Here is a 12,845-nt window from a genome sequence, read left to right as displayed (position 1 = left end):
TATACATAATAAAAGTCGATGAGTGGAACAAATCACTTGGCCTACAAGTGTCGCGTTTTCGGTAACGTTGACATGGAATTTTGTTAATTTTTTAGACAAAAGATAGGCGGAAAGACAATTTCCATTTTTATGATTAACCAATTGAAATTAATGTGATATTTTTGAGAAAGGTTACATTTTTCAAGAGTTTTCTCCATAAATTAGTTTCTAAATAATGTATTATCATCCTATGAGTTATTTATTTTTTATTTTTAGAAGTGATATTATCCCGTGTCGTGACATATTTTACAAAGTAATAAATCTTATGAAATAATGATACATCATTTAAAAATCGACTTTTTGAGAAAACTTTTGAAAAAGTTTACCACTTGTACTAAAAAAAATTATTTAACCCTAAGAAAAAAAAAAAAAAAAACAAGAAGCCTAAAATGCAAATCCAGTATTCCGTAGACGGTAAAAGTACAACGAAGTGGCTCCCAGACAATCATAAGAGCCTTTTCGCCCCCTCTTCTTCCGGTTCTCGCCCGAAGTCTTCAACGCCCCGGTTCTAATTGTTCCCAGATCAAAATCCCTAGCAAGGACCGACGGGTTGTTTATTAATTTTGGGTATTAGGATTTCAATTTTCTTGTTTAGTTTTTTTTTTTTTGATTCAATTTTAGTTATTTAAGAGAGAAACAGAGATTAGATCGGAAGGTGGGAGAGAAATCTGAGGAGGAGCAATGGACAGTATAATGAGCAAGCTTCGGAACCTGGACGCGTACCCGAAAATCAACGAGGATTTCTACAGCCGTACCCTCTCCGGTGGCGTTATCACTCTCGCCTCCTCCATCGTCATGCTCTTGCTCTTCATCTCCGAGCTCCGTATGCCCCCAATCAATTCTCTTTTTACATCCACATAGTTCTGCGCGTATTTCAAATTCTTTATTTTGCTAGGATTTCTCCTTGCCATTTTTTTTTCCTAATCTATTTGATGAAGGTTTATTGTTTATGAAGAATTTTTGATTAGTTTGAACGATGTAGGAAAACTAGAATATTTGGATTATAGTTTTGGAGTCATTTCTAGTTTTTTTTTTTTAAAAAAAAAAATTCCTGTTGGAAATGTTTGGCTAGGGAGCTTTGGTTAAAGAAAGTAATTAGTCAGAAAGGTTATAAATTCTGGTTTGTTCTAAACTTCGTTGCAATCAAAATGGATTGAGGATTGTATGAATGTTTTTTTTGGTACAATGACGAATGCGAATCATTTCCTTTGGCTGGCTGACCGATGTAACTGCTGCATTACCTTGCATAATATGTTAAATTACCAGTTAATCCAAAAGTTTAAACTGATAGGAAGATGTAAATTAATCACTTAATCAATACTTTAATACTCACCTTCACTTATGGGCTCAAACTCTCTCCTAAACTCCATTTTAATAGGTGAGGTCTAATACGTGAAATATTTAATTTAAACGGTGTGAATTGACGGAGTTAAGGTTCGAACTTAGGACCTTTGGCTCTGATACCATGTTAAATCACCTTTGACTAAGATTTAGCCAAATCAAACTGATGAAATCTACTTATGCACAAATACAGCTCTTAGGGTGATTAATTCTGTAGATAAACCCACCTGTGCCAAATTTTTCTGAAGTCTATTTGCAGGTATCCTAATAGCTTTGCTAGTTGTACGGCTAGTTCAGCGGTGTTGTTTCGAAGTAGATAATATAGAGATTTTGATTCCTTAAGCTCTATTTTTTTTATTTTTTATTTTTTTTTGGCTTTATGAGTACCTTCAGTGAAGGAACAAAGTTTTATTTTTAGGTTTTTTGAGTTGCTAACTATGATTTTTATTGTGCATCAATATGTATTTTCTGCTTGATCACAGGGTTGTATCTCCATGCTGTAACTGAAACAAAGCTTGTCGTAGATACGTCCAGGGGAGAAACTCTACGAATCAATGTAATGTTGCCGTATTTTTTTGGAAAAACAAATCTTAAACCTCAGGATTTAGTACCAACTTTCTTCTAAATTCTGCTATAACCATTTGGATTGCAATAGGAGTTCTTTGTCATTCTTGAGAGCTCCTGATTCTTTATTTTGAAACTGAGTATATCTAATTCAGGAGATTCTATGAATGCTACATTCACACCCCCCCCGCCCCTTATAATATTTATTTATCCAATGAAGTTTGTACTTCTGTGATACTCTTTGATTGTCCACTTAACTGATATATCTTTGTGATATTTGAAACTGCAGTTTGATGTCATATTTCCTGCCCTTCCGTGCTCTATACTCAGTCTTGATGCCATGGACATCAGTGGAGAGCAACACCTTGATGTGGTATGCCTTGCAAGTAGTATTTTTTCACTTTACGTCAATGATTATGCATATAGGAATCTATGTATTGTTCAATACTCTTTTTTCGTTTCAAAATGCAACTTTTAAATTCTGGTCTTGCTAACTAAGTTTCTCCCTCCCGTCTCGCTCCCTCTCTCTCTCTAAAAGTGTGGCTTATTTTTGTGTGGATGACATTAATTTTTGTGGCTTATTTAACTTGCAGAAACATGACATAATCAAGAAAAGATTAGATTCTCATGGAAATGTCATAGAATCAAGGCAAGAAGGAATTGGTGCTCCTAAGGTTAGTAATGCAGTATTCCTTCAAGTTCATCTCTTAGTACTCAATTTTTCTTAACTGAGCTTTACATTTGGGCATCTTATCTCCAATGTAGGATTTTTACTACTATAGTGTGCCTGGAGTAGTTTCTGTTTTTTGTACCCATTTTCCTTTTTACTCCTCCTTTTGGCTAGATGATCAGGAAGTGAAACTCTCTGTATATGGTGTCTTTGGTTGCCAAACCTTACCTTGAGACTTGGCCGACAACAGAGTGAGTTTTGTGCACAAGGCAAGAGAAATTTGTATTTGTTTTGTAACTCATGAGAGATGATGGACCTACTAATTAGAAGCTAAAGTACTTATAAAAAAAACTAATTAGAAGCTGAAGTAATATATATCGACTGAATACACTACAGAGAAAAACGATAATCAAATAATACTTTTCCTTTTTCAAAAAAAAAAAAAAAAAGGACCTGCATGACCCATAATTGAAAAGGAATTTAAATTATGGATATTAGTCTAGAAGCAAAATTGTAGCAATTGTTTTCCATGTCTATGGAGAAGGAAATCAAGCAGCAGATTATTTTGGTAGTTGGGGGCATCTCAGGATAGAGTAGAGAGCTTAAAAGAGCGAGATTTTTTTTGGATTTCAATATAATTACTTTTACCCATATGAGAGATGTAGGATAGAAACCTCCAACTAGTTATTATTTCCATCAATATTGTTTTTTCTCTATAGTGTTATACCCCTCTGTTTTTTGGTTTATACGGTAGAGTGTGATGAGATTGCATTGGAAGGAACTGAAAGGAAGTTGAGAGTTGGCATTGTATACAATACAATGATTTAAAGGATTTGTTTGGCAGGTGATTCCCTGTTCACGATCAGGCTTTAGAGAGAGAGAGAGAGAGAGGTCTGGGTTAAATGGCACGTCCACTCCTCATAAGAATGGTGGTGTGTGAGGTTGTGGCTTCATGTTCCATGGGGTGAATGGGTAATTTAGGATAATAATACCAAAAAATGTAAAGGTCATCAGACCAATCACAAGGTTAATAAATTGTCTAATCTGATTTTATTTTATTTAATGTTTTTGAGAGTATTCTCTCAAGATTTTATGATATTCATGATGACGGAAGAAGCAGAAAACTTTCATGATAAATTCTCTATTTTGTATGCGCTCGGGCACTCTGGTTCTTTACCAGTGGGACCACCTGAAATTTATATTTTGTGGAATCAGTGATAATGTTTGTCCCAATTAGTCCACTAGTAGTGCATCTCTGTTCTTTTTGCCAATTTGATAATAATTTTCCTCTTTTTTTATTAATCTTTTTTCCGTTTATATTTTGTGGGATTAAGTTAAAATTTTCCTCCCAAGCAGTCCATGGTACAGCTTCTCTGTTCTTTCTGCCAATATTCAGTAATTATATTCCTCTTTGTTTTTACCTTTTTTCTTTCTATCTGCTTATTTTCTCTTCCGATTGATTCAGATTGAGAAGCCACTACAAAGACATGGTGGTAGGCTTGATCATAATGAGACATACTGTGGCTCCTGTTTTGGTGCAGAAACGGTATACTTGTCTCCTGCATCCTTGTGCTGATAATTTTTATTTTTTATTTAATGTCCAAAGTTGTACGTAGCCTGTTGAACAAAAATTGTTGGAAGTTGTTTGTATGATATTATTGTATTACCACATAGAGTATTTTTTTGATAAGTAATTCAATCTTATAAGAAAGCACAAGGGGCACAACATAAGTACACGAGAGACATATTACCATATAGATTATTAGATAAATGTTTGATAATTGTTCAGTACTTTAGTGTGTTTTCCTAAATTATGGACGCTCAGTTACTTTGTAATAAAACTGCAATTTGATATAGAGCATTGTTCGTAATTTATTTCCTTGAAGCATGCCTTTTGTATTATACTTTTGGGCTCATGTTTGCACAATATTTTCAGCTTAGTTTTGTGTAAAATGTTGAACTACTTACAACACTTACTCATCCAGCCGGAAAGGACAAAAAGCACAACCTTAATCAACAACTCAACTTGATTTGAAGTATTTGTATGCATTGAGGCTTTGATTTTGATTAGGCAGAACTTTTTGCACCCCCACCCACCCCACCTCCTTTAAGCATTCCATTTTGATTTTGTTATGCTGTGTTGTTGAATATGGTTGAAATTTGTGCTATATCATAAATGAAACGGTGATTTTGTATCAAAGATGTTCCTGTCCAGAGAGATATCTGCTACTTATTGTTTTGTTCTATACCCCTCCTGTTTTCATTTCTGCAGTCAGATGAAGATTGTTGTAATTCCTGTGAAGATGTTCGGGAAGCATATCGGAAGAAAGGTTGGGCACTGTCGAACCCTGATCTGATTGACCAGGTTTGTCTGCATAGAAGCTTATTTATCACTATATATCTTGAATATACAATTATTTTAGAAAAGTAGGTTGATACTGACAGAAGAACACAAATATTAGATATTTCTACTGTATTTGACGTGTATATCTTTCAATTCCATCTTACTGGGGACTTCTGTGTGCGGGTAGAGATTTTTTTATTTTTTTGGGCTTGAATTTCCCTAATATTGGATTAAGCATACATCTTAGTATTTGATTCTTTAGTATGATATTTTAGAGACTGTAATGCTTGAGATAGACAGCTCACTCTCACTTGGCATTTTCTTTCTCTCTTCCTACGCTCACACAAACACACTCATTCTAAGTTAATGGAGATGATTCATAATTGTTTCCTCTACTTTGGTATTGAAACCAGGAGGGATATCAAAGAGCTAATGAGTGAGGTTGAATCAAATATTCTTCTTGTCATATAGTTGGGTGTTTGTGAAAATACAGGGTCTAAAATATGTTATTTTATTAACTAAATTCTCTCATGCCTGCGTTATGCACAGCTCATAAGTATGGCCTATACAAGCATAAACTGCACTAGTTATTAATTATACATTTCCTAGTTTGGTGCTCTCAATACTTTCTACATTTGATCAACAAAAATATTACTTGTTATAGATTGCATCTCCACACTTGTCATATTTGGGAATCCATATAGTTCTTTGTGGAGTTTTGATACACCAGATTATCATGATGAAAATACTCATTATCATGACGAGGCATGACCCATGCTAAACTGAAAAAACTGAAAATAGAGTTCCATAATGAAGTAAAAGGTGGTCAACAGTTTTCCCACTCTTCTTATACATGCGGCACCAATCTACCACAATGATATGCCACTTTTTTAAGTTATCCAAGGTGAGGATCTTATCCAAAGTGGCCGCCAAGCGAATAAAGCTACTCTCAAAGGGGCCTTACGCCGCCAAGTATACTTCCAAGGGAAAGAAGTACTGTCATGGGAGATTAAGATATTATAGAATGATCCTACATCAAACAACTCTCTCTTGGAGGGGGCCCAACAAAGTTTATCTACATCACTATTCTCAATTTTATGGAGTACAAATGTTCAAAAAACAAAGTAAAGAATTTCAACTCCCAATCATGTGCCACTATTACAAAATTAATGTTCCATTGAGGAGAGCCACTAGAGAATTGAAGATGAAGATGCTATGCCGCATAGGCATCCTTAAAGTAGACAATGCTAAACAACTTCGGAAACGCTATCTTGAGGGGCTGCTTCTCATACCACACGTCACGCCAAAAATTAATCTTGGAGCCATCACCCATCTCATATCTAGTGAATCTGGAAAACTCTTCCCTACCCCTCGTAATGAATTTCTAGAGACCCACCTTGTACGACCCATTGATTCCATTAGAACACCACCACCCCATTGACTACCATAAAGTCTACTACCAATCTCCACAAAGCCTCTCTCTTATAAGCGTAGTGCCATAACCACTTCCCCAGAAGAGCTCAATTGAATATAAGCAAATTTTGAATCCCCAAACTCTCTCAAAGATAGGAGAATACACCTTGGACCAGCTTACCATGTGAAATTTGACCTCTTCACCCATACCTCCCCACAAGATATCCTACTGTGACTTCTCAATTCTATTGGCAACACTTGTAGAGAGGGGAAACAGAGTCATGGAGGTAGGAAAATTAGACAAGGTGCTCTTGATCAAGGTAATCCTACCCCGTTTAGACAAGTACAACATCTTCTAACTCGCCAAATGACGCTCAATCTTCTTAATAATGTCATCCCAAATAGATTTGGCTTTAAAAGAAGCACCCAACGGACAACCTAAGTACTTCATGGGCAGTGAGGTGACCGTGCATCCCAAAATATGAGCCAAACTGTCTATTTATTGAAGTTGCAATTACTTATAAAAAAAGAAAAGAAAATTATTGATATTGCCAATAGGAACCAATTCTGACTTTGTCAAATTAATCTTCACACCCGAGACAAATGAAGGATGTGATCTAAGTCAGCCCAATAGAAAATTAAAGTGTCATATGCTTAGAAGATGAGAGATTTCAATCCCACCATCATTCTCAGTCCCCACAAAAAAGTCAGATAAAAAAACTCCCCATTCATTGCCACAAAGATCATCTTACCTAAAGCCTCCATAACAATGCCAAATAACAACGGAGACAAAGCCTCCATAACAAGATCATCTTACCGCACTGAAGAGATACAATGAGCTATCCAGATACACCATTTCCCCCCAGAACTGCTCCTTAGCATGTACAACAGAGAATCCCTATTTGCAAAGCACACCTGACTCTCCAGATCTGATTCTGTTATCAAAGCTCTTAGTAGAAATGAGAACGAGATCTAAAATCTGCCTTTGATGGTGCAACATATTTATATCTAATACCAATAACATGCATTCTTGCAATGACCTATGCAAATGTCTAGACAATGAACAAGCTATAGTTTTGCCTTGGCTTGGTGCATTGACAACTCTGCATAATAATATGATGATATTATCCATATACATATTTTGTCAAATATTCTAATGGCAGCATTTAATCATTGTTTTGATCTTATGATGTTATTGATGTTCTACTCTTGTGACATTCAGTGCAAAAGAGAGGGTTTTTTACAAAGGATTAAAGATGAAGAAGGTGAAGGATGTAATATTTATGGATTCGTGGAAGTTAATAAGGTGGCAGGAAATTTTCATTTTGCACCTGGAAAAAGCTTTCAGCAATCAGGTGTTCATGTACATGATCTGCTAGCATTTCAGAAGGATAGTTTCAATGTAAGTTATGATTGCTTTGATTTATCTATTTTTGATAATACTACATGCATTCCGAGAAAGTAAAATCTTCAAGTTTCATCCTACTTCATCATGCTTTCTGATAAGTGTCTGATAAATGTCTTAAATGTGAGACAGATAAGTCACAAGATCAATAGATTAGCTTTTGGAGACTACTTCCCTGGTGTTGTGAATCCTCTGGACGGGTAGGCTCTTTTCTCTGTCCTTTCACCCCGAGTCCAGTGAGCCATCTGTTGTCTGGAAAATTTATATGATCCTACTTTATCTATTCGTGATGTGGTATACATTGAAAAATATGTCTTCTATTTTGTGCAACTTTCAGTGTGCAATGGATACAACAAACTCCAAGTGGGATGTATCAGTATTTTATCAAGGTTAGTATCCTGGATGATTGCTTCATTTTCTCATCTGAGGGAAACCAAGGCATTGTGATGCCTCTGGATTTTATTTTGATGATTATAAGGTCTCTAGATTATTTGCCTTCTATTACTTCTTTTTAACTCCAGAAATTTCTTCTTTCCCTTTAGTTTCACAATTCACTATTTGAAAGACAATATGTACCTTAATCTTCTTGGAGGAGTTGGCACAAAATTCAATTCTGAAAGTCATGAGCCAAAAAAAAATTCTAATGGGAGTAATTCACCTGACTTTCCTCAAGCTAAAGCCTAGTGACAAAATCTCCCCCTTTACATATACGTCAACTAGGCCTTAATTTTAATATGCTTGCTCCTAGTTTTTGTAATTAGTCTGATCCCTTGTTAGAGCCAATTGGACCAACGTCGATGGCTAAAGGAAATACAATTTACACCACTATTATTTTATTTGAAAGATAAAGATCTTTTCTTATTTGAGCTCATGTGTAAGTTATATATTGCTTTTATAGACATATGAAGATATTGTATTGGTACCATTCAAGCCTTAACGTGCCCTTTCCTTTCCTCCTTACAGCCATATACTTCCCATCAAGATCACCTGTTAAGGCCATCTCTCTTATTCTCTCTCAGTTGCAGAAATTATAAAATAGACAAAAAAGAAAGAAAGTAAATGCTTATATGTTATGTATATTATGTGGGAAAATGCATCTCCAAGATGCCATTTTTATGCGTCTTTTTACATGTATATGGTGAAAAAAATTGACTCTTTTTTTTTTCTTGAGGTGGGCTTGGGGGTTTACATTTGCATATAAGAACGTATTCCTTTTTATCATCTCTCCTACCACCTTATCACAACATAGCATGGCATGGCTTCAACACCTAACATCTTACCCCAATTTCGCTAGGGAAGACTTCAGGTAGCATTAGACAGAAAGTGGGCGGTATTGCATCTCAGAAATTGAGTATTTGAAACCTGAGTTTATGTTTAGTCCAAAAAATGAGGATTTTTTATATGTGGAAAGTTATCTATCAGAATCTCTTGGTGGCTTTTGGGGTGAGACTAACACAATTGTTAGTATGGGAGAACTCTGGTTTACCAAATTGCCCTTATTAACTCCTTTAATTTGTTTTTAAATATACAACTGGAGGCATTTGGTCATGAACTCTAGATCATTTGGTCGTGAACTCTAGATCAAAAGGCAACTCCTTTAATTTGTTTTGAATGATGATGTTTCTCATTTCTTTTGCTTTTATAGAATCATGATTGTTCCCTTGTTAACGTTTTTAAGAAATAAAGCATGACCGAGTTTCAACAGATCAGCAAAATGCTACTTGAGCCTTACTTATTTCACATGTTATGATTGAGTTTCAATTGATCAGCAAAATGATTACTACTTGAGTCTTTGTCACCTTCTTTTTCATGTTCACTTAATGTATCAGGTTTATTTAAGCTATTTGTAAAGACAAGAAAGAATTTTGGTAGAGAGTATTACTAAAATTAGTCTTTGTTTCCATATCCATAGAATTTATTGTGGATCACTCGAGTAATCTGTGCTTCCCTTTCTTTGGGGCAAGGGCAGAATCCGTACACCATATTTACAAATTTATTTTAGTTATTTTCCTTGTAACTTAAGATCTTTGCCTCTGTTGTGCATTTATGGAGTTATGTTGTGTGATGGCCCTTGGAACTTGAAGGGTTTCAAGGCTGCCTTTTTTTCTTTTTGGTCTGAAGCCAGTACCTTCTTTTTTTTTTTTTTTTTTTTTTCCTTTCTTTATTTATTTTCTTACTGTAAAGGAGCACACGTGAATCCATGAAATTATTGAGAAACTGTCAGTTCAGGAATTTAACATGTTTGCTATTATTTTGCAGGTTGTACCCACGGTATACACAGATTTGAGTGGGCATACAATCCAGTCAAATCAGGTGCAGCGAAATTCACAGAAGGCGTTTGTTTATGAATTTCATATTGTATATAGAACTTGACATAAAACACTTTAATTTGATTTTTGCAGTTCTCTGTAACTGAACATTTTAGGAATGCAGAACTAGGCCACCTTCAGTCCCTTCCTGGAGTATTCTTCTTTTATGATCTTTCTCCAATAAAGGTGGGGTTTTCTGCTTATGGCAATTTATGAGAAAGATCTTTCAAGATTTTAAATATACTTGTGATAATGAAACTATCATTTTGAAGTTTTCATATGCGGTTTTTGCGCATGGATTTTTACTTTTGGACTCATTTTTATTGTATGACTTGCATACTTTAGGTGACTTTCACGGAGGAGCATATCTCATTCTTACACTTCCTAACGAACATGTGTGCTATTGTTGGAGGTAATTCCAAAACATTTACCTCACTCACCTTGTTGACGAAAGTTGTTTCGTTTCTAATATTTGATTAGATGCATAATGATGGGTTTTGGCTCTTGTGTACAGGAGTTTTCACTGTTTCAGGAATATTAGATTCATTTATATATCATGGTCAAAGGGCGATCAAGAAGAAGATGGAACTTGGTAAATTTAGTTGATGATTGATCCAGTTAGCATTGTTGCTGTTGTATTTGGTTGCTTTGCCAGCAAATGGCTTTCTGGAGAAGAATCAAATTAAGAGAAAAGGAACCATCCAATGGATCTCAGCGCTTATGATAGCAATTTTCACTGAAGTATTCTCACTATATCTATTTGGTCACTGGAGGTTGCATCCCTATCTGACATCTCTCCTCTCTGCCAGTTTTATCAGAGTTTGTAACTGCTCTTTTGAAGTGATTTACTGTTTGAAAGTTTAGTAGGGGCTTTTCATTTCTTTCCAGGGAAATATAACTGAAGTTTTCTAGTGAGACATCTTGAGGATAAAGCAAGCTTTTCTGGAAGATAGTTGTGAATTATATAACTTGTTCCTGAACGGGGAGAGTACAAGTGAGCAATAGTTCTTTCCGCTTTATATTGACCTTAGCTTCACATTGATCATCATCATTTCAGCATACTGACATGTGTTATATTATTCATAGGCATTGCTACCAACTCCAATCAGCTTGGTTCAATTGGCCTTTGGATTTGAAATATTGTCTTGTCTTGCCTTTTATCTCTTTATTTATTTTTTTGAGAAATGCTACGTGTACCTCTAAGTGCTTACTCCTAATGGCAATTTTCACTGTCACATCATAGAGTAAACATTTGAAAGTATATGTAGCATTTTTCTAATGTTATTTAATAGTGTACTCTAATATAAATGCCGCCTTGGAGTCCAATCTGATTTACCAAACAGTTGCTCAAGTTCACAAAGCACTAGCAATTTCACTAGCACTTTTCAGTTACAAGTCTGAAGCAAGTGCACCTTTCAATGTGGACATTGTACTTCAACTCTGCAGTAGGTTAAAAATGAAACGAGTTCTCTACAATAAACCAACAAGTATCGCAAAGTTAAGTTTGACTTGGCTCTGATCTCCGGATCTGTTAAGAGCGTCTCGGCAGTTGTTTGATTATGTCAACAATTGTAAGTGATCCAAGTGCTGATCTCCATGTAATTCATTTGAATGTCTCCATGGCCTATTCAAAGCAGCTTGTTAGACATACAGGCATGAGTACAGAAAACAGCCTCCATTTCAAAACTTTCACCACTTGTTTGTAAGACTAGGTGGATGATTTAGGCCTAAAATTCATGGAATCACGTAGGTACATTGTGTGCGCCTGTTTTCTCCTAATAAGCCAAACACGAGCTTTCGTGTTTCTTCTGCCATCGTCGATTCCTGCCCCTATGTGCTCGGAACAGGATCCTCTCCAATCCATTATGGACTGGAGAATATCCATATCATGACTAAGATTCCATCTCAGAAATCCTATAGCCACAAATGGAACACATATTCTACTAATAAAAATAATAATAAAATATTATTTTAAATTTTAAAAAAAAATTAAGAAATAAAAGAAAAAAAAAGAAGGGGGTGGCTGGCCACCATAGGGGGTGGCTGCCCCACCCTCATTTTGGGTAGGGGGTGGCTTGAGCCACCCCCATGGCCTATGGGGGTGGTTCGGCCACCCCCATCTTGCAAAAATGGGGTGGCCGGCCACCTCCTATGGTGGCCAACCACCCCCTTCTTTTTTTTTTTTTTGTAAATTTTTTTTTTAATTTAAAATAATATTTTATTATTATTTTTATTAGTGGAATATGTGTCTCATTTGTGGCTATAGGATTTCTGAGATGAAATCCTAGCCATGAACTATATATTCTCCAGTCCATTATAGACGGGAAAGAATTCTGTTCCTATGTGCTCACTATCCAAAGCAACCCCACCTTCCAACTCTTCGGCCGCATCTCCAAATCCCATCGGCCTCAGCTCGACAACCACAAGGACACCCTGATCGACACCTACATGACCGATTCGAACAATTGTTGAGTTTTTTTTTGGGGGATTTTGTGTTGATGGGTTGAAAACGTGAGGGAGAAAGAAATTACTAATAACAAAATTTAAATGAACTAGTAAAAGTTGATAGACAAAATATTAAGTTGACAGGGTATTTCAAACGAGTCGATTAAAATAGGGAAATGTGACTAAAACAATTGCTGAGGATATTATAACTTTTATTTTTTATTTTTTGTTTTTAAGTGCTGAGGATATTGTAACTAAATGCTATTAAACCCGCCTATACAACTTGACCCGAAGTCCAATTTGCTTCAGTCTCCT

At 35.7% G+C, this 12,845-nt stretch overlaps 1 protein-coding gene across 1 annotated transcript; it reads left to right on the top strand.

Moving 5' to 3' along the window:
- Positions 1-469: 469 nt before the first annotated feature.
- On the top strand, positions 470-11,104 carry LOC132190088 (uncharacterized). The gene is made up of 13 exons (XM_059604969.2): positions 470-862; positions 1,863-1,936; positions 2,234-2,317; positions 2,538-2,618; positions 4,080-4,160; positions 4,887-4,979; positions 7,594-7,773; positions 7,909-7,976; positions 8,114-8,165; positions 10,036-10,089; positions 10,179-10,271; positions 10,431-10,497; positions 10,600-11,104. Exons 1-13 carry the CDS (start codon positions 721-723, stop codon positions 10,689-10,691), a joined length of 1,161 nt encoding a protein of 386 aa, XP_059460952.1. The 5' UTR covers positions 470-720; the 3' UTR covers positions 10,692-11,104.
- The last annotated feature ends 1,741 nt before the right edge of the window (positions 11,105-12,845 follow it).

This window comes from Corylus avellana, chromosome 9 (assembly GCF_965113065.1).
Source record: "Corylus avellana chromosome 9, dhCorAvel1.hap1.2, whole genome shotgun sequence".
In the NCBI taxonomy this organism is placed as follows: Eukaryota; Viridiplantae; Streptophyta; class Magnoliopsida; order Fagales; family Betulaceae; genus Corylus; species Corylus avellana.
Note: the sequence above shows the minus strand (reverse complement) of the source record. Positions and strands in the feature narration are given on the sequence as shown.